Genomic DNA, 23,562 nt, shown 5'->3' with positions numbered 1-23,562 from the left:
TTGTTGTAGTTATACTTGGCCTTGATTTTATATAGTTCATGAGCATACATGAAAATTAAGTCATACTGCTTAAGACAATTGTGCATTAACTCGTGATTTTGACTAATTGATCTAGCTGGACGTGCGACGCAGCCGGAACCAATAAAAATCATTGTGCACGGGAAGGAATAGTGAGCGAAACGCTGAATAGTTCCTGACTACATACTGGATTCAATGATGCTTTGTTCAGATTATGCCCTAAGTGCAAGTTCCTCAATGCCACACGGCGTCGAATCGGCCAACTCGAAAGGAGCCAAATTTGAAATTTCGGGCATACTTGAATTTTTTGAATCTTCGTATCTCTGAAAGTTAGTAAATTGAATGTGTGTAGAAAGAGGACTCACTGTACGTCCAATTTACGAGCAGTAATGAGTGGGTCACCATCATTCCACAGGAATGATACTTACGATATGATGTTGCTTGGATACCGAAGTATCTCCGACAGAGGTAAGAACTATAATTGACGCTCTTGGGCACAGTGCACGAGGAAAACTTAAAAATAGCTCAATGATTTTGACGTTGCGTAGTGTATAAAAATGCCATTTGTGTCTTATAAAATGCCGTTGCTTATCCGTGGAGCTTCGTAATAAAGTTCACTTTGTAACCCCCGGGACCGAAACTGAGGTTCGTAATAACGTTTCTTGTACTGTAGATTGGATAGGCCTTTTCGTCGGGACCAACAATTTACTTCATAATAACGAGGACTTCATAATAAGGTTGTTCGTATTAAAGAGGGTCAACTGTATATTATTTGAGACGCTTTTTTTTTGCAAAATTGCAAAGAATTGAAATGCTCATGAAACTCACAATTATTTACAAATTAGTCTTGGGGTTTTTAGTTTGAGGTGGATATGGACCTTAACAGATATTTTCATCGCAATCTGAGATCTTATGGGACAAATGTTTATTGATTTGAGATGAAATGATAGTTATAAATATATTAGGTGTAATTTGAGTTTATTGTCTACCTATTTTCATTTTTAAGACCAAAAATTCTTCATACGTTTTGATATTTATTGATATTCGTCCTGGCTATATAAAGTTGTTGTTTAATCAGGATGTTGAAGCCATAAAAATGATGAAATATTTTTTATACTGGTATTTTCATGGTTACATGTTCTCTTGTATTTTTATAGCGATGGTATGTCCATTGGAGGAGGTCACTATCGCCTGTCTAAGAAGCAATACATTCGTCACTGTAAGCAAATAAAGGAGAGTGCCAACCTAAACCGTGATCCTTGCATGCACCACACTGTTATACCTCGTACACAACGCATTCAGAAAGAGCAGGTACTTAAAATGTGATCAGTAATATTTGAATCATTTAATTTTGTTGTTTTGCTGTCTAGAAATAACTGATAAGACATAATTTCATTTAAAATTGTGTTGAAGTTGTTCACATCCATATGTTGTTTGTATCATTTTACCAGGATTATTGTAACTTCTCTGTGATTCCTTCATACTGATTTATTTCATCTGCATGGCCATCATGGTTCTTTGAATATTTCAGCCTTCTCTTTCTAAAATTGTGATTTTCTGCATACATGAACAAGTTTCCTTATTTCAGGTTCATCCCATGAAGCCTGAAGAGTTTGCTGCAATATTAATTGAAAAACTTGAATCTGTGAAGAGAAAACAGGAAGCTCAGGAAAAACTTGATAGGAAACTTCAGGAGGTTTGTTTTAATTTTGGATTCCATGTATGAATTAATGTTCTGTATAAAGTAGAGTCTGATTTATGAAACTCATCATTTTGAATGGACATCAACTTACAAACCATTCTCCCAACACCGATTGTGCCTTGTGGGCAAACTATGTAAAAACCTTCTTTATGCTCATTCAATAATTTATTGATTGACTAAATCCACAGCCAGTTTCTATGAATATTTCCTCATCCTATTTTACCAATTCCAATAATTTTCCAGTTGTCAAAGACAGTGGAGAAAGCTGCCCCATTGGACTGTCACGAAAAGTGTGGCAAAAGTTTCATTGGGCATATTGCATTTCAACATATGAAATATTTATCATTCTATGAGCAAAATTGTCACTGTGTGTTAGAATTTAATCTGATTTTTCTTTTTCAAATAATGGCCATGTTTGTTTGTAATAAAATAATGGCTATATACAGTGAGTAGGGCAATATTTTTGAAGATAATAGCTCCTACTTGTAACTGTACACATGCTTGCAACCCTCTGCACAATAAGGTTACTTTCCATTTGAATATGTTCTGATTACAAAGCAAATTTGGCTTGGTTAATTACAAGCTCTACTGTATTTTGTGTGTTGATGAGTATAACAAAAAATGTTTATGGATTTCACAAATGAGATACTCATCACTGTGAGCAGTTTTATTCACAAAGCTAATTTTTGCTACATAGGGTGAAGGTGCATCTGGTGCTGAAGACTCCTGTGGAGTCATGGAGGGTATGGCTTGCATCAGTAGTTTTGGTGGTGGAACAATGGCTGTAGCTAGCCCTCGAACTTTAGCTGATGCCATAAGGGAAAAGTTGCAGCTTACGACAGATGATAGTGATCAGGCAATATTAGGTAAGCTTTTATTTATCAATTGAATCCTACAAGAATGTAATAGGTATCATTTAGGTCTATCTTAAAACATTTATTTGACTTTGTGTCATAGTAATGATGAGGGAGTTGGTAAAGGATAATAATTTCTATGTGATCCTTTTCATGCATCTCCTCATCTTGCCCTTTGAACTTCCCAATCTGAACCTTTCCTATGCACCTTACTCAATGGTATAATGTCTCCGTATGTACACTAGCACCATACAAAACTATAAATTATTATTGTGGAAAATAAAACTCTGGTAACTGAATGTTTTTGGAGGAAATTTGATGGAAGAATTTCTAGAATTTTTTCAGCTTGATTATTTTTCTATTCCAGCTAAATGATAGTCATATGAGCAGTTCTACCAACTCTCATGGCCTACGCTTCTCACCATTTGACTTATTTAGTCATCCAGAGGAGACTGTCTTATTTCTTTTGCAAATTAATTAGCTAGTGGCTCAATATGGTGGCTGCTATAGTGAGCATTGTATTATTCCATGAACTTACCCCATTTCTGTGATTGGCAAATGTAGGAAATTTCATTGTTCACACAGTGGATCTTCGCTTCTATAGCATTGAGGTGTCTTTCCCTCGTCCCGTCCCTTCCTTCCCTTTCCTTTCCCAGAGGCGTCGACGGGCTCCTATCGCGGCGGCGCCTCTTTCCTTTTCCCTTCCTCTCCAGCCCCTCCTCGGGTGATCGGGCGTATAAGCCATGGGCTTGGTTCCCGGCCCCGGTGTGTTGTATCCTCGAAGGGCTCCCCTGAGCCCTCATGCATTGTTCACACAGTGGTCTGAACAGTACTAACTTACAAACTGTCTCATTGAATCTTTGGTGAAATGAAATAGTGAGGGAACTTTTATGGCTATCATCTAAATTCTAATGAGAGGAAAACGTCTTCTCAAGCAAAGTAGTGGGTAGTTGTTGGTAAAATTTGGTCCATACCTGTCCTACTTTCAATGTTCTCCACACTCATCTATTTCATCTTGAGAAGGAAATGAAAAGATAATGTTTTTTTCCATCTTGAGTGGAAGAATTGTCTCCTGAACATTATTTAAGTTGTCGAAATCACAGCTATCATTTTCATGATGTAGCAATTCACAATAAATACATCATAGCGTCTGTCACTTTTGTTGTTCTTCAGCAAAAGAATACACTCATTCACTGGTTAAATAAATCTTGAAAGAAATGCTAACCCAGCTCTTCCAGCGTTCCTCTTCCTGGACTTGCCTTTGAATAGATGAAAGAAAGAACCTTGGAGTGAACCGCACTATTAATATTGGCCTTTCCCTTTTTTAAATGGCAGGTCGAGGACTCAGTACATATTGGGCTAACAACAGAGTGCCCATAGAGGGTTGGTAATACTACGGCGTATTAGTCATCTATGGCTCTTCAGCAAACAATCAGAGTAGTTGCCCTCAAAGAAGACCTTGTGCCAGCTTTCAAGTGAAATTCAAGCAAAGAGAATGAGGAGGATAGTCTCATCTTATATATGAATGATATGGTACCTGAGTGAATTTGTACATAAGTGTTGGGATCAAGATGGGGATAGAGCCAATGCAAGAAGATAAAGCTGCTGACTGAATGTAAAGTCAATGCATTGTATTCAAAGAATTATGTCGATGAAGAGGCACTAAGTATATTGGAACCCTTTTGCCTTCCTTAATGGAGGGGAGGAGAAGAAGTCACTTTGAAGGGACAATTGGGGGATAGGTTGTTGAGCACCAGGCCTGTTGTCTTTTGCCTCGAAAGATGGTGCTTGAAAAGGAGGGGGAAAGTTGGGGAAAGGGTTGCTCCGATCAGCAATGAGTTTGATACTTACAGGATTGGGATATGACAGATATGGATGGTTGACAGTGATGTGCGAGCACATGATCTTCACGAAAGAAAGTTACAATGGCATGGCCATGGTGTGAGGTCGTAACAATCGTGACACAAAACAATCCCAATAAATAGGGTACAGTTTAATGTTGATGAGATGATATTTTGAACGTTTGCTGAGCATCTATCAAACATAAGACAAAAAACAATGTGCGGTCATTAAATATTAAATGCGGCTTTTTTACTGAATAAAACTAAATTGGAAAGAAAACTTCAAATTTCAACATTAGATACAATTATCTCGAATTCCTTCACTGGGGAATCGTTTTGAAGGAGTGAGTTCGGGAACACATCACCATGTTTCTTTGCCAGCACTTTGTATCACCACGGGGAAAGAGCATGTCTAAACAGTGGGGAGGGAAATGAGGGATGGGGGAAAGAAAGGAAACTGTCAAAAAAGCACTCGCTCACCTAATCATAACCAAATTCCTCGGCTGATTCACACAATACTTATTTGGCCCCTCATTCGGGTGAATTTTGTAGCCCATCCAATTGGAAACAACTATAATTTGGTACATTCATTCTACAAATGAAACAATTGAAAAAAATGTTCTTACTATATGCCTATAAGTGAAGAGGAGAGATTATTACTGGTTAAAAGCTATTCCAATACCTGGGTCCATAGAATCTAACCTAAAAAATCAATGTGCATCTTAAGTGCTGCAAAACATGGTAAATCCAGAATGTTCCTGGTCCTGCATGTAAATAATAATTAATCTTCTGTAAATTGAAAATTAAAGTAAAAATGTAGGTATCTGCCACGACCTCCTGAGTCTTGAGTTGTGGTTGAATTGAGAAGATGCTTTTCTAATCTCATGATTTATTATTTCGTGGCCCTTGTAGACCAACATGTCTCAAGAGTGTGGTCAGACCTCACACCCTCCAGATCACCTGGTGCCCTGTCATCTCCAAGGCCAAGATCACCTGACGGCAGTGGAAGGAAAAGAGGCACAGTGAGTGCTATGCCAGGGTCATTGTTAGGCACTGCTGCAGTTTCGTCTCATAGTAGTGCAGCTGCAGTGACCAATTTGCCTGCAAACAGTGGGTCATTGCTTCCACCACATCCATATCAAGCTCGGCCATCATATTGTCCTAGACATTCTCGGAAAGATAAGGTATGAATCATGTTGTAGCTCAAAATAGCAGTTCAAATTTAAGTCTACTAATTATCGGTGTTACTTTGTTTGTTTAATTTATACTATTAAAAATTTTGCCCAAAAAGACTGATCGGTCAGGAGAGACATACGTTTTTCAATTATGACGAAGAATGTCCCTAGTGCAATAGGTTGCTGAAAGCTAATGCTGGGATTTCTTCTTAGCCGTAGAAGAGAAGAATTGACATGAAATTCTCAGGACAAAATAAAGAAATAACTTTATAAATCTCATATCACTATATTTTTGATAAACATTGAAGAAGCATCGCATTTAATGTTTTTGACTGTTTATACATTGAATTCTTTGCTTTACATTGCATAATTTACAGGCTCGGCTTCACATTGATTCAAGGTGCATGGATCTGATTGGCAATCAAATAACGGGAAAAAATTAAATTAAATGCTTTATAATGCACATGAGTAAATAATGCTCCATGCCATTCCAAAGAATTCTCCTATGCTTTTTTCTATTTATGGTTGTTTCGTTGGTATTAATCTTAATTTTGGTTCAGTTTGGAGTTACACCATTCAATATATCCCCGACTGTCTAGGAAACAATCCTCACCGTAGTGATAATCAAAAGTACAATCAAGACTGAGGAAAACTGCATTTTTGTCCTTAATAGTTTAGGTCTATTTTGGAAATTATAAACTGTTATATTCAGGTGTTGGCATGCCTAACATAAGGCCGATAAAAATAATTTTTAAACCTACATATATAAAGCAGTGGGATGTCTACTAAAAATGCCTGCATTTTCACCTACATTGTTAAAAAATTTAAATTATGTGAAAAAGCCTGAAATGGTACATTCATTTGACTCTTGCTTCAGTTTCACAAAAGTTGTTCTTTCTAGATGTGCCAAAATTCAGAGAGACTATTTTAGGTTTTAAGGTATATTTGCCCATTTATCACTTAGGAAATGCAGCCATTTAGTGGTTAGTTAAATCGTTCACTGGAGGAAAAGTAATCTAAGCACAGGAAATAATGTAGGTCTTGCATGTTCCGGATCCTGCCCATTCTGTATTTTCAATCTTTTACTGTGAGTGTATTTTATTTTATTTATTAATCTTATTTGTCCAGAAGATCATATATTACAGTGAGCCACATAACATAGATATAGGACACGTCATGAATGTTAAATGAATCATAAAAATGTAACATACTGAACACTAGATGTAACACTAAACAATTGAACACAATGTAACAATAGGTGACATTCACATACATTTATACATATTTTGATTTGTAGCTGTATATATTTGTGTATTAATTATTTATATATGTTTTCAGGATGTTTTTTCAACTTTCTCTTCGGATTCTGGTAATGTCCATGACTTTCCCTCGGATGCTGGTGGAGGGGGTAGTCTTGGTGCAATAGGCCCTCCAAGTGAATTATCATTGGGATTGCCCGGTATAGGGCGACAACAACAGCAGTCTTCTATTCAGCCCCACCATTATCTGCCTAAGTCAAAATCAATGCCAGATTATGGAGATGCACAGAAAGGGCAGGATCTCTTATATTCACCAGCACAGGGTGAGTTTTTCTTGAAATTTTAACTCTTTGTTAATAATAATAATATTTTATTAATACCGTAGGGATACAATTATCCATGGGTTTCGTCAAGATACAGAGAGACATAGAAGAATCACAAAACACAGATTACAAAGTATAATTTAAAAAAATTCTTGAACACTATAATAACATTTACAAAATATCATTAAAAATTTCTTGAACACTAATAACATTTACAAAATTATCATTAAAAAATTCTTGAACACTATAATAACCTTTGCTATATAGCAAGCTTCTCAATCTATTCTTAAAAACCTTTGATGAGGTAAGGGATTTCAAATCAGAGGGTAGCCTATTGTAGATTGCAGCAATAGAGTGATATGGTCCCTTCTGACATTGGCTAAATGAATACACATAACTGTGAATGTCACTTTTTGATCTAGTGTTGTGACTGTTAAAGTCAGAATTAACTCGAAAGTAATAAGGATAACACTTCACAAACATGGCACGTATGAGAGAATGTAAATACATGGAAGTGTGAGGATCCTGAGGGGCACAAACAGTGGCCGACCACTTGTTTGGATTGGAACTTTACAGATGGCCTTAATGGCTTGTTTCTGTAAAGAGAAGGCTTTAGCTGCAGTAGGGGAGTTACCCCAAAACATGATACCATATGAAAATAGTGAGTGTACTTTGGCAAAGTACACAGCTTTTAGAACGTATATATAAACAAGAGGAGAGAGTTTCCTTATCATATAAATACCTACTGAAAGTTTCTTATTAATTTCAAAAATATGAGTTGATCAGTCAAGAGTGTCATCAAGCTGTAGACCTAATAATTTCACAGTGGAAGAGGTGGAGAAATCCGAATGAGGAGGCAGAGTAGGAATCTCATGAGAGAACTTGTTGTGAAAGAGAATACAAGTGGTTTTAGCCTCGTTCAGAACCATTCTGTTAACACATTCCGTGCTGACCGTTTTTTGAAGAAAATGCCCTATGGCCGACTTTTTGGCAAAAATTTGTATTTTTTATTATTATTTTAACGACGTGATCTTATGATTTGTGATGCCTGGTACATGTTTTCACACTTTTTTTCCAAAAATAACCCTTCATTTGCTAAAAATTTGAAATTAAAATTTTTAAGTATCCTGTCAAACTTGTGATACCTTCCCGCAACACACCTACATGTTTCCCATATTTCTTTGCTCTTTGTCAGTACTGTAGCAAAAACCCGTTCAGACTTTATAACTTTCTGGAAAAAACTAATGGAAATAGTAATGCAGCTAACATAATTTTTTTAATCTGGAAATGATACATTTAAATACGATTTTAAATGTTTTATTGCTCTAAAGAAAATATTGCGAGTATTACCAATATTTCCAGCAAAAGTGTTGCTCCCTATGATGGAAAAATTATACTGAACGATATGATATCCTCTGGATAAGATTTTATAATGATATAGATTGGTTTATAAATGAAAAGGAAAATTTGTATAAACGAAGAATTTTTGTAATGAAACATATTGTTTTACAAATCAGACATTGACCAGCATAATTAGAATAATTTTTCAGTTACTAAATACTATGCATAAAATAATATAATTTTTTTAAATAAACATTGAAATAGAAAATATAAAAGGTATGCATTAAAAAATATGTTTTTCCCGTTGGGTAAATAATTCTCTGCATCACAAATTATTGTGATAATTCTGGAAGCAGTCAAGACACAATCGAGGATCAGCTAGGCAGGTGGGGCTATAATATGATGTGTTCTGGCGGACATACTTCTTGAAGCACTGCCTACATCTCTTCTTTTTTCGTCTTTTCTGTCTTTCTTGTTTTTCATATAATCGGGGAAATGTCCTAATAAGCCCTTGGTTTTGTTGAGGTGGGCTAGGATGACTATCTCCTCAAAGGGGTCGAAGGTACAGATATTGTCATAAGAGATTCTATCATTGGAATTAGAAAGTCGATGAGAGGAATTTTCCAAAAATTTTCTTTGAATACAAAGTGACAGTTCAGCAACAGTAATTTCAGTAGGTGGATTCCCAATTTTAGTACCATTTGATGGGTTTCCTTTCAATGGGAAAGTCGGACATCATTTGATTCCAATGATCGATGCCACAATTGTAAATGCTATATTCAACCACCGCTGATCATCCGTACTTCCCTCTTATCCTTCCACCTTAGGATACAGATTTTATCCTCATGAAAGGCCTCCACCACCTCACCTTTCTTTTGCCCTTTTCCAGACACTTCTGAGTTGGAGGACCTGCAGTACCAAACCCTTTGCTTCCATCAACATATACAACTTTATTGCGTACCTGTAGCGCTTTCCCCTCATATATTAACTATATCCCAGCCTAGCTCTCCATGGAACCATAGACTCTTCCAAACATAGGTTACATGAGCGGGTCACTACTTTGTCCATTGTTTCCTTGAATGCATCTATATGGTGCTAATTTTGAATAATCAGTCGGTCAGAGGAGTGTTAGTGTCAGAGAACGTAGATAGGTTCTCGTTGATTTGAAGGGCTTGGAGAATTGACATGAATTGATCAAGTGACTTCTCTCTCCTGAAGCAATGCGAGTCATTTAAGATTGAGCTTTTCAATAATTGGAGGTATGGGAAATTTTGATAATTCTTGCATGAAAAATAAGGCCAAAAAGTGGGGAAATTCTTCTATGGTTAAATATTTCCATCTAGTAAATTTCCTTCAGGACACGCATTGCCCATTTTATATCCTCGGATGTATATATCCTCGGACCGGATCAGTTTCTCCGAGTTCGGCGGCATGTGACTGGGTTAGTGTAAATTGTTCTCTTAGGCATTTTTTTGTTGGGGAGGATGCCAAATAAAATGCTTGTAAGTATTTAGAATATTATGGAAAAAATCAAGTAATGAGTCTCTAATTCAAATGATAGTGAACATAAGGATGGGGAAGTCTAGATATTGTGCATGAAATGTAAATAGTAAAAATAAATTGCAATGTGGAACCAGGACTTCACTGAAGTTATTGTAAAATTTTTTGCAAATATGGTTATTATTTCAAGCGTAGCAGCAAATAAACATAGGGATAACAAAAAATTTTGCCATGATGATATCATGGCAAATAAAATTCACTCGGAAACTTTAAAGTTATAAGAACGATTTATTATTTATCGTAAGGATTAAAATACACATACCTGGAGTAAATCGGAAATTAGGCAACCAGCTAAGCAATTTACCACGATAGCGTTAATTGACGCTAAAAATTAAAAATAACAACAAGGGAAAAATATTTGTATTCCTTCTTGTAAAAACCAATTAAATAAGCAGAATTTAATCATTGCGTGAAAAGTCATAAATAAAGATAAAATACCTTGTAATATAGTATCTTACCTATCCTCGTCAACTGCAAAAGGATCTTTTTTTTATTTTGCTTTGAATATTTGTAAGTTTTTTTTTAAGGTATAAGAACAATTCTGAGAATATATTACTGTTTTCTGCATTATAAAATGAAAGTAATAATGAAATAGATTGTAAAAACCCACCCCCAAAGATGTCCTTGCAGAGCAAAACCGAGTAAAATAGAAAAACACAGATAAAAATCGAAAAAAAATTTTTTGGAGCTTTCCGCACGGCAAACAGGCGAAGAGTGGTGACTGACCCTCTCCCATACCCTAACACCGGTGGCTGGTGCTCAGGGCGGAATATAACGCGAAAGGGAATCATGACGTAGCGTCTACGTCATCAGCCACTCGGTAGTGGCTGCCATGACGTAGACGCTACGTCATGAGCACGGAACGTGTTAAGGTGGCACCACTGTAACATCTCATCTTTTGTAGTCGAGGCCAAATGATCCAAGAGAGGTAGAGTAAAAGGTTTATTTTCAGCTGAGTTAGGAAAAAAAATTGTTTCTGCACCGCATTAAAAAAGTCCCACTTTAATTATGGGTGACGTCTTTCGGATGTTCAGCTGCTAGTTAATAATGCAAAGATCTTATTTACATTATAGCTTATCTGAATTCTACATTTAAAATTATATTCTTAATGAATTTGTGCACATCTCGTGAGGTATTTCTAATTTTTTTTCTGTTTCCTGATTGCATCATTCTTCACAGTCATTGTCACCCAGATTGGAAAGCTAGAATTATCGTGAGACCAGATTTTGAAAAACTTAGGTACATTTATTTTGTACATTAGTAACTTCATGCTCTTTGAATATATTATTTAAAGTATGGTATTCATTACTGTTGTCAATTAAAGTTTTGTGATGAGCACCCCCCATCACCTGGCCCTGTAGCTGTTAAAGGGACAAAATATAACTGAAAACTAAAATACAATCAGTACAGTAAATTGTACTCTCTGTAAAATATTTATCACTGAAAAATGCATGATGATTAAATGCTTAGTTGGGAGTTATCATCTTTAACAACAATCATGAGAGGCTTGTACTACTGCTGATACTTATGAATTCTGATGAGTGGTTATTTACCGCAGAAATATGGTTACTGATTTTTTATATATTAAATAAAATTTTCTATATTATGAAGAATACATTAGCAATGTAGGTATTGTTTTATTTCGACTTAAATCTCTTCTATGAAGCACAATTTCCGTTTTCAACGTATACATTTTCTATGCTGTGTCACCCTGGTTGCACAATGGTGCTATGCAGTTATTAAAATTGTATGTTATTATTATTAAAAAATTATTGTGTAATATAATTTGTATGAAGTCTACAAAAACTATTGAATACGTAATCTTATTAGATGAGACTACTAATGATAATATTCATTTCATTGGAAGTGAGTGCATTGAAAATCCAAGTGCAAAGGATATTCATGTTACAGCAAGCAATATTTATTTTTAATAAAAGAACAACCACACTGGATAAAGTGAAAAAATTATTTTTAATAATCATGAGAGCGAATAGAAATCCCTTTCTAAAGGCTAGTGTCAGTGGTAGATGTTAATCGAAATTTAAAAGTTGTCATGTCAAGGTAGCAGCACTACGCAAAGTTGATATCCTCTGCAATTCGGTGAATGTATCAACAAAATATTGACAAAATCTCAATATGTCAAAGAAAAGTTATCAATGTTGAACCAATCACCTGATGTAAACAGAAGATGCCACGTTTGTTTAGTATGGGGTCCCTGTTGTACCAAACACCAATCCAGCTGGCGTCTAAGGTCTTCACCGATTGGCTGACTTGTTGATACTAAAATAACCAAAATCCATGGTCTCACTAACATAAATACTCAGTGTGCAGTATTCTCTATATTTATGTGTTATGAGTGGCAGAGCATTAAAAAATTGTGGTAACTGTGAATGAGGGTAAGTGTTTTGGAAAGATTGCATTAAAAAGGCTTAGAAAATTATCAGGACTTGAAGAAAGGAATGCGAATTGTTGTAAAGATACATTTTCAAGGACATGAAAGGAGCTTTTTTTTTATATTATCAGAGTCACCTTTTGAAAGTGGTTTCACATGTTTGTGCATATTTATTATAATATAATTATAATATCTAATAAAATTATTTAATCTTAGGTGTGCATGATGGAAGGTTCGCTAGACCTGGAAAAGAAGTTGATCGGCGGCGATCTAGCAGTAGTAAGAAGACCTTGACAGAACTAACGGATAGTGGAGTGAGTGTGGTTTCTGACACACCAACCTCAACATTACATGCTCCTAGCACAAGCGCACACAGTAAAGAAAGGTAAGGTGATTGCACCATACACAATTAGATAAGGTTCTGATTACTGGTGTAAATTGCGTGAGTTGTGGTTCTCATCCCTCGCGAAAATATATTCAATTGTCTTTTATGTTTACTTATCAGGGTTTTATCTTGGCTCCTGGAGAGTGAGAAGCAATCCAGCTGTGGGGGCAGTGGAGGGGGTGGGGGCAGTCACTCACATGTTAGTGATAGAGATTCTTCCTCAAAGCATCGAATGCGCTCATCAACATGCGCCACTTCACCAATATCATCAAGGTATACATTGGAGACGTTATTTATCACCTTCTCTTGTATAAAGTTGTGTTTAAATGCTTAAAACTTAGCTTTACCCATGGAATTTATTTGAATGAAATGAGGCAGTGGCTGAAAACCAAAGGTTTATCGTATCAGTGCCTTAGGACTAATGATTAAGCATTATTCTCTAAGTGTATATGCGTAACCTGTTGTGAAATTCTTAATAATGACCTGCTACATCATGAGAGCTGTGTTGATGCAAGTCAATGAATCCTCCATTTTATGATTTAATTGGGAGTTTGGTATTAAATATGGTGTTCATTGCTAAAAATGAGTCTAAGGGCCGTATCCAGAAACCACACTACTGCTGGATACATGATCAGATGGTGACGTAGCTGCTATAGCGGCCGAGCTCTGCTATGATCACCTGCTGCAAAGTCTTGTGAGGTCCATACCATGCTACTTGCTACAAGTAATATGGCCTGACAATTTTGTCTGCTTATCATCTTACATTTATAATTAATAATTATTCATGATTAAAGGGCTATAAGCTCATGATGACCATTTCTTATTATATAAAAACAGGAATGCTTCAATAACCAGATTTGATGCTAATGAGTAAATATTTTACGTAACATAAGTACCAATAATTACTGTCAACAATACCGTGATGAAACCTTTTTGGCTTCACCGTTTTAATTGCTTTTAACTTCTGAACGGGTTCTGTCATGCCTTGAAAACCACTTATAATTAAAGAAAAACAAATTGGGGATGTAGTAATGTATTGCTTCCATGCTTGTGTACTTACGTAAAAACTTTTTTTACGTAAAATAACTACTGTCAACACTACTATGCTGAAACCGCTTCAGCTTTGCTATTCTAACAACTATTAACTTTGGTATTGACCGTGGCTTGCCTTGAAAACCATTAATATTTACATACAAGTGCCCTAATAAATTTGTAATCACCGGCTTTGTGCCTGTGAAATCCAGAATTTGCGTAATAAAACTCAAAACAACAAAGCCATCTTCCAGTCAACTACATCCATACTCAGTTACTGCTAGTGTAAGTAATGGCAGTTCCAAGCCATTGAAAACTATGTTAAATTACGTGAAAACTTATGCTGTTACTAAAATGTTGAGTAAAAGTTTAAGGGAATGTCTCAAAGGTCAATAGAACTGGCATATTACTTCTCCGTCCATTTAAAATAACTCGTGATTTTGATCTCATAATGAATGTCGCGTACATCTTTGGGTGTTAAAATACAATACATATTTATTATATTACGGTAATTTCTAATATATATATATGCAACTACACAAATACGATCAACTGTTGTACGAGTATATTTGTCACCCACAATGACGGATTGCGCTGGTGATGCAAAGGATTATTCAGCAATAACTAGCATCACAAGTAATGAGTGCACAAACTTTTCTTTATTAATGTCAAGAGGTGTGTAATGTTCACTTTCAATTCAACAAACCAAATTAACACACTTTACAAGTAAATTTGTCCAGGAAAAGTACACACGAAGAAAATCGAGAGCAACAACACATAATGTAACTTCACAAATCAAATTACCCACACTTTATGAACACAATAAATAAGTAATTAGAGCGAAACATCGAGAGAGAGGGCACACACAACTTAATGGCACTATTTTTTTTACAATACTACCTTTCCGTTTATTTCACATTGTCAACAATAATTGTTACATGTGACAACATTTTATTCAAAAAATCATCAATTAAGTCAGTGCCGTAAATTGGATGTCCTGAACAAAACTTTATGAGGTTACCCTTCTCCATCCAGCTTGGTGCCTTTTAGGTGTGCAGGGCCTGGTGCACAGGCCGGTTTTTCCCGGCGGTGGAGCCAAGGCCAGCTGGCAATCATCGGTGATCGGCACTAGTTGACATACACAGATAAATTTTATTAATAATTTCAATCAAATTTTTAAATAATTTGATTCCTGAATTTTCATGTTTGTTTAGAATATCAGAAGAGGAAGTGTATATGGTGTTCCCCGGAGATGTTGATTAAATGGATGAGTATCATTTAAAAAATAAATTTCAGTCTAAATGGCATTACATTTTGCTAATGCAGGGCTCAGAAGTTATTGGGATCACACCTGCATATCCCTCTCATGTATTCCTGTTACGTCAGTATTTCATGTGACCAAGGCATTGTTTTCAGTTATTCTAGGATTGATAATTTTGAATTAAACATTTTCCTGCTAATTAAAAATCATATTTAATTTTTTTTATAGGAGGGGGAAGAAGTCAGTGGTTGTGTACAATTCATCGTCTCGCTCAGGTTCGCTAGAGAGGGCAAGTGGGACTGGCACCCAAAATGCAGGCATTTGTTCATCAGGAGTCTCAGGTGGAGGATGGGGTGGAGGTCACAGCCCTGCTCAACCATTTGTAGCAGATCCTTGTATGCCTCCTCTACCCCTTCCGCACACACCCACTCAGCTGGAAGAAGCAAGGAGGCGGCTGGAGGATGATTTTAGGCCTCGAAACAGTGTTGGTGGAAATAATTCTGCCTCTCAAGTTCAACTGACGAGACAGAGGTGAGCTATCAGAAGATGTTTTTTGTTACAGTAAAATATTATCTGCTTTATTTAATTCTTATCTATCCCTCTTTGATAAAGTGTTAGATACACATAATGAAAATCCAATCCAAGAAAAATATGGCTGAAACAAAATTTGGTTTGAATTTTTGAAAAATATGGCTTATATTCTGGTCATTGGGCATTGGAGTAGGGATGTTCTAAAGTACCATTGGTAATCATAAATCAGCTTTTTGTCAACAATGTGGAACGTAATTCGTTTCATTGTCAGGGCTAAAAGTGTTATGAAGATGAACGATAATACCTATGCTGACACAGTAGATGGTTACCTCCTAAATTTTAACAACAACATAGTAACACATTATATTTTGAAAATAGACTTCATTAAATTTTGTCACACAAAGTTTAAAAAACATGAAGAATAGTTGCCTTTTGACCTGACTAGATTAATCTACCTTGTTTCATCTGATCTCTTTTAGTATAAAATGTCAGAAGACATAATGAACTCTTTGTTGTTGAGTAAAGAGAGGGGTAAAGTCCCTAGAAAACTGAGCTTCCAGTTATAGATATTATTTTAAATTGTTTTGCTGTTGACAAATGCCAATCACATTTTCTACATTAGTTAGTTAGTTTTACAAGTTAACTATCGGTTTTCATAATTTTTTTAAAACATTATCAATGTTCAACGTACAGGATTACTTTGTATTGTCAATATTTTATTTTTGTTGTAGATGCTCTTTTAGATGCTTTATTATTAATTAATAATGAAATGCAAGGAATCCCAGCTTTGAGAATCACTAATCATTATGAAAAGGGTTTATCAAGCATTTTATTAATAATTAAACATATAAGTAAATTACCAAAGTACACCTAGAATATAAATTTTTGATGAATGGTGTGTGTTTTACACATTGTGTACAAATATTTTCTTTTTTTTTTCAGGTTCAGTTTGTCTGGGAAAGGATGTCATGTTGAGGGTGTAATGGGAAGTGCTGCTGGCACAGCTCTTACATCAGTTTCCAACCCATCTACTTTAAGAAAAGGCCGTAATACAAGTCGAGGCTCGGGAGTAGGGGTTGGTCCCCCACCACCATCAGGAGAAGGTAGTGCTGGGCCAGAATTTACCACCGTTGTGTTCTCATTTTGTGATGAGCAATTTCCTTACCGAACAAAAATCCCTGGCCGGCAGTTGACTCTGAAGCACTTCAAGGAGTACCTTCCAAAGAAGGGCAGCTATAGGTGAGAGTTATTCTTGTTTTTAGTAATTTTCCAATGAATACCACAATGTGCATGCCCTTCATTCCTCTATCTGCAATCACCGCATTTTTTTTTCATACCTTTATATGTCTTCATTTTGATCCAAGTAAGACTTCTCTTAATTTCTTTTTCACCAAACTACATCCCTTAATTTCATTTAAAATTATCCAGTGCTCTCTCTATCTCCCAATGGTGTTCCCTTTGCTTTGTGATCGCAGCAGCTGGTGGAGAGACAAATTCAAAGTAGAGAAGGTTGGCTAAGTAAGAGTTTGTGCCAAAGAACAGTTTGGAGAAAGTACACGACTGTTGGTACAATGAAATTGTCACATTATGAATTTGACGAGGCCAGAAAAAGAAGATTTTGTACTGAGGGATTTAGTTGCATTTTCACACGAGCAGTTAGAAATTGTTAAAATTTGAATCGGAGAATATTGAACGTATAGGGAATTAATTAGTTTTGGACAATCTAAGACCCCTCATAAAAGGTTAAATGAAAAAATATGTATGCTTACCTATCAGTTGAAGTTCAATTTGTTGTTAAAATAACTATAAAACATTGTGTTTTCAGTCCAAAAGTAGCCAACGATATGTTAAAACATTCATTTTAATTTTGATTTGCAAACAGTACTGTCAACTTATCCAAATAAATGCCAATGCCAGTTGCCAGAGCTAAATTACTTTGAGTGAACCCTACCCCTCGTTACGTATCATAGATTTTTCAGAGATCCTCTCTTCCCCCAAACTTGGTAATGGTTCATGGGGAGGAGTGGAGTTTTGATATTTCGTATGTATGGAAAATTTCAATAGGCTCTTTCTTATTTACACAGGAAAAGTTTGATGACTAATGCCAAGGGGTTGCAAAAATTCTTGCATTAATCATACACAGCACAAGTATTTCTCCTTCAGATTTCAGCAAGTTGGAGACCTCTAATTCATTGATCATAGAATAATGGTTAATAGAGCCTACTATCTTATCTGTAACTAAAATGTCTCTTAGAATTGTTGAAGAAAGCTGTGGGATGGAAAATTCAAAGTAGAGAAGGTTGGCTAAGGGTGCGATTCATAGACGACATTGAAATCGCTCACTTTACAAAGTCTCTCTTTACAGTAAAGTGAGACTTAAGCAAATGTGTGTTGCAGAGTCGTTTCAAGGATCTCACTTTATAAAGTGGCCCTTTAGCTGCTAATGTCTCGATCTGGCATTGAAATTTTGAGTGTTGGCAATGAACGCTGCGAAAAAGTGAAGAAAAAGTTGACACACGATATTAATTGCGTACTTGTTTACATGTTTCTGGTGACCGGGTTTCCATGTTGTATTGTGCAAAGATTTTATCAAGATGCATTTTCTCGTTCTCTCATTTTGTGTGCAAATGTAAATGAATACTGCATGATTGAAAGCTTTTCCCCACTAACTTTTTTCTGTGTTCATTACTGAGTTGGCTGAATAAAAGCTCACTTTTAATTAGCTCCGTGCATTGGAAATGCTGTTCGATGTTTCCAGCGGAGTAAAGATTCAAACGCTGATATTTTTATGTCATTTTACGATCATCTTGTATTTTTAACTGCATACGGTTGTTTGGACTACATGCTAGTCGAAGTTTGATGGTATACGTTCATTGAAGGTGGGTGAAATAGTGAAATTCTCTCGCGTTAACTTGAAACTGTTCCAATTAATTTGAAGATTTACCTGAGAATAGTTACATTGGAACAATTGCATTTTAGAAGAATTCTTTTGTGCTTACCAATATTTTAATTCTTGAAATGTTGACGTGCAGGGCTGTGTATACAAAAGAAATGGACTCTCTAGAATTACCAAACGAATGAGTGCATGACTACGCAATGAAACATTTTGAATTTGAGAATGGATTTATATCAATAAATATCCCTGTGTCTACTCCAAATGATTCCTTTGTGAATACCTAACACCAAGTATCCATTCACGAATTTTGTTGTAAAACAGTTCAATGAAGTCCATGATGCTGTGTAAGGAAAATTTCATATCAATCCTACATCCTCGAGAAAATATTGCTTTGCTGCAGATAATATGACTACGAAGGAAAGTATGTTTTATTTTTTTATTGCTGTACTTCATGACGAGATCCTATATCATCATTGTTAACATTCAAATGCGTAGTCGAAAAACGAAACAAAAACTCTCTAGTTTCAAAATGACAGAAACATGTTAAACGTGATATGGAGGCATGCGGAAAGAGTACTGAAAGCAATTATGGAATGAAAACGCTTGAAATGCAATGCAACGTACAGAAACTAGCATTTGGCTGGCCAAACGACATGAAAATCAAGTGTTTGCTGACGAAGACCATTGACGCCAATGTAAACAAGGGAAATTCTAGAATATAAACACGTAAATAACCTAAGAACTTAAAAATTAGCTTTTATTCAAAATCAACATAAATTATGCCAACTTGTTCAACCACTTACTGTGTTGTAATTATCACATAATCATAAAAATTTCCTAGGTAGTATAACGAACAATAGAGTTCAACAGCAAAATATAAGTATGTAGTGGGTCATCTCCATCAATACCGACTCGATATATTTTCAGGGAAAATACATATATTACATGTCTGGTTATTTCTTGAAACGTGCCAGTCTGCTGCTGTGTTCTCTCAAAAAAAATAGTTCCTATTCATTTCTGTAACCCAAATATCTTCATATTTCATCTTCAATAATGGCCGCTGCGGCCATATTTATTCATCCGTTAAGGACACTTTAGCCATAAAGTGAGCTCCCGTTGGGCACTTTACAGTAAAGTGACGATTCGGCCATTTTTCTTCTAAAGTGGCGTTTATGAAATGGAAAAAGCAGACTTTTGCCCAGCTAAAGTATACTTTAGCCTAAAGTGCCATCTATGAATCGCACTGTAACTAAGAGCTGGTGCCAAAGAACAGTTTGGAAAAAGTGCATGACTATTGGTACAGTGAAATTGTCACATGCCCCTTAATCAAATTTGGAGAAATGGCATTGGCATAAAAATTCAGTTTCAAATCTTAGATTATAGCAATTAGACCAAATAAAGTTCAAAATTTATTGAAATCAGGTAGGTAAATATTAATGCAAGAGACTTGAAAATGCCCACAAAAATAATTTATCACCGATCAGTTTCAATATGGTTGATATCATCATCATCATCTGATTAAGGATGAAATTAGGTGTAAGTGAGGTTATAAGGATAAAGGTTGTAAAAATTTGCTATTGGTCTAAATACCTTGAAATTGTTAGGTTTTGTTTAAAATTGAATGAATTTATTTAGAAAAACCATAGTTTTAATGCATTATGTGTGCAAGAAGAGCATTATTTTTTAAGCATTTCAGTTTGGCTGAGATGCTTCAAGGCTATGAGATTTTTACTAGCTGTACTTTTTTGTAATTACAGGTATTTCTTCAAGACGGAATGTGAGGACCTTGATATGAAAGTGATTCAAGAGGAAATAATGGATGATAATGAAATTTTGCCTTTGTGGGAAGGAAAAGTGATGGCTCAGGTGAAGCCAATTGATTGAGCATCACCATTATTAGACAATTTTTCTACCAGTTTTTAAAAAATGAGTCATTCACTAAAAAATTAGGTACCACCTTAAATTTGAATGTTTGAGTTGTTTTTATACATTTTCACTTGTAAATAACAAAAAAACTTATCAGGTGCGAAACTTGTGCCTTTGAACATTTCATCCGGAAAGAATGTGTTCCTGTGGAAGTGGCGCAGCGGTGTTGCCAGTTTCCCTCATCCCTGTTATCCTCCTTAGAGTTCCCTCCCCTCTTCCCTCCCTCGTTATGCGTTGTTATCAAGAGGGCAGTGAGAGTGAACGCATGGAATAAGGGCAGTAGTGCACACGTGCCTTCATGCTGCCTCTCATGCATTCTGTGCTCTATTTCGTAACCCAGTTTTGCTTTTCCTAACTCAACCATGATCTTCATTACTTGAGACATGCAAAGCTACAGTTTGTGTACAATCATAAGGAAATTTTGTTCAACCAGTGAAGAGAGAGGTGACTGCAAAATTATTTCATATGCACCCTTTCATGCGTAAAAAGTGAATTTTCTTAGTAATCATTTTTCTGATAGCAGCTCAAGATATGAGTGTTAAAATTCATTTGACAAGTCTTTACATACCAAAGGCATGTGAAGCTAATGTTGATGGGCATGTACACTTAAAGAAATACCTCTTTTTTTAATATCCTTATTTCAGAAGAAACAATTTGAAATGTTTTAAAGTTGTGTATGCTTTAAAAATGATGCAAATGAGAATGCAAATCATAGTTTAAAGATGGAGCAGAAGTTACACTTTAGTGTGGAAAAATTAAATTTTTTTACGTATCTGCCCCTCTGTTTATACTTTGCTTTTTTAAAAATCTTCAACAGTTATAAACAATGCCAAGGTATAATTTTCTGCATGCTGTGTTTGATAAGGATGTATCAGTTGCATTTACGTTTTTTAAGGTTTCATTATTGGTCACTTGGCTCTCTGCATATGAGCAGAATGGAATCACATCTCTTGAAAATGATATTCTTGTAATATACAATTTATTATGTTAGTAATTTATATCTTGTGGATTTTGTAATGCATTAGCTATTGAGTATTGTTGTTTTCCATCTCACTTGTTTTATTTTTGTACTTGTGAAAGAGAATCAGCTTTTTCTTACAAATAATCACTCAATGAAAAACCATTCTTCTAAACTTGTGGAAACGTATTGTTTTTCAGTTCCCAAGAAAGAGAGGGGGAAAAGTAACACTTTCCATTTGTGATATTTCTCATTGAAAATGGCTTACAATTAATTCACATTGTTCAGCATCTAGTCCCTTAGTATCTTTCAAATAATTGCGCTAATGTACAAACTACAGGTTACAAGAAATGAATCTTGAGCACCAGTGGAGCACTTAGAGTGATGCTTGCCAATGTTGATTGACAATATAGTATTGCAATTAATTGGTTTCTTATACCATAAATGTACATAATGACCAATCATTAGTTAAACTGAAGCCATATTGCATATACAGTCATTGATGCATGCTGCTGCATTCACTCAGTCAAAATATTTATAATTCTGCACAAAAATACACTTGTTTTTTTTTAATAGTTCTTTTTGAGCCGCAGTAGATTGCAATGGTGCTGCGATGGGGACTACATTTGCAATGCAGTTACATATGACCACCCTGCTCTGTTAATCTTTTCTTTAAAAATTTATTCATATAGTAATTTTATGAAGCTACTGAGCTTATTAGCCAAAATATTGTCTATGCTTAATTTATAATTCTCCATTTTGGCTACATGAGTCATTTTGAGTGTGAATTTAATCTATATTTTTTTTGTAAAAGATGCAGTGAAGTGGATTTTAACTGTACTCATGATGCTGTACCTGCATATTTTGCTATCAGTTTATTTTTCAATGATGCGTGTTTTTTTATCTTCCATGTACAAGCAGTTTGGATCAAATGGATATTTTTCTAATAAAATTCATCTTCATTTCCTATTGCACATTAACCCAAGAGATAATAATTTGGAGGTATCAACTGTTACTTAGCCTAATAATTTTTGTTGCCTCATGAAGTATTCAATTTTTAGTTGGTTTAAATTACTGCCATTTAACATCAAACAAGAAGACTAACAAATTCTGTTTTTCTCTGCCCTCTTTGCAGTTTCCAATTAATTCTATCTGGTTTCACTGTAAGATATGGAGATCCAGCTGCATCATATTCATTAGATCTTGATTTTGAAGTACATACATGCTTAGTTATTTTGGGCCAATATTTCACCAATCTTGAAATGAGAGCCTTACAGTGAAGGTGTATACATATGTATTTTATTGATGGAGGTTTTAGCAGTTATTGGGATCACATCTACCTATTCATATCATGTGTTCCTCTTACCGATGTATTTCATGTGTAGGGGCCATGAAAGTCAATGATTTTGTGGCATAGGCCTCCATTGAGCTTGATTGAAGGATTGACCATCCTTTGGGTTCCATCTGCATATATGGTGGTATGAGGACAACAGTTTCTATGGGTATCCTCCAAGAATCTTCAAGTGTCTGCAGTGTTTTCATGAGTCTATTCTCCCCCTAAAACTGTGTTTGGCCCAAATTTTGGTCCATATATCCTCTTGAATGGTCCTGACAGGTGATAACTATCCTCTCTTTTAAAATTGTTTGCTTTGATGATCTCTATTGATTCCTTAATTATCCTAAGGAAGTACCTCTAGTCTTTTACAGATAATTTGGCTTTGTGGAGTTTGTCTCTGGGTTGTGACCACACATGCTTCATAATTCTATGTATTCACCCATTCCTTTTTCCTTCCCATGTATAGTTGTGAGGAAATTTTCCAGCAGAGCAAGTAGGATAACATAGGGCTCATATACCATTAGGTCAATTGTTAAATTGCACATAACTCAGAGGCATTTCGGAGTCAAAAATTTTTGTTACTGACAGAAGTTCATATATAAATATGAATATCCGGAGATGTATTCTGCACATGTGTAGAATACCAGATAGAAAAGGTGACAGGGAAGGAATAGGACGGCTTTCCATTTTGAATCTAAATGGAAATCAATGATTTTCTAAGCTTGGTCATCATTGAAAATTGTCAGGAATGGAAAGGAAAAAAGAATGTGTT

General features: G+C 35.5%; 1 protein-coding gene across 3 annotated transcripts in view; it reads left to right on the top strand.

Annotated features, from left to right (window-relative positions):
* LOC124170938 (axin) overlaps positions 1-22,434 on the top strand; it is a 62,482-nt gene extending 40,048 nt beyond the window's left edge. For all 3 annotated transcript variants that reach the window (XM_046550029.1, XM_046550012.1, XM_046550021.1), the window contains 10 exons: positions 1,176-1,329; positions 1,607-1,714; positions 2,418-2,586; positions 5,328-5,599; positions 6,929-7,172; positions 12,682-12,850; positions 12,971-13,123; positions 15,372-15,674; positions 16,617-16,913; positions 20,328-22,434. In XM_046550029.1, the coding sequence (XP_046405985.1) occupies positions 1,176-1,329; positions 1,607-1,714; positions 2,418-2,586; positions 5,328-5,599; positions 6,929-7,172; positions 12,682-12,850; positions 12,971-13,123; positions 15,372-15,674; positions 16,617-16,913; positions 20,328-20,454 (1,996 nt within the window). In that variant the 3' untranslated portion in view covers positions 20,455-22,434. The remainder of the gene's footprint in view (positions 1-1,175; positions 1,330-1,606; positions 1,715-2,417; positions 2,587-5,327; positions 5,600-6,928; positions 7,173-12,681; positions 12,851-12,970; positions 13,124-15,371; positions 15,675-16,616; positions 16,914-20,327) is intronic.
* The last annotated feature ends 1,128 nt before the right edge of the window (positions 22,435-23,562 follow it).

Source organism: Ischnura elegans, chromosome 1 (genome assembly GCF_921293095.1).
Source record: "Ischnura elegans chromosome 1, ioIscEleg1.1, whole genome shotgun sequence".
NCBI lineage: Eukaryota > Metazoa > Arthropoda > Insecta > Odonata > Coenagrionidae > Ischnura > Ischnura elegans.
The sequence above is the reverse complement of the archived record's forward strand: the minus strand, read 5'-3'. Positions and strand labels throughout refer to the sequence as shown.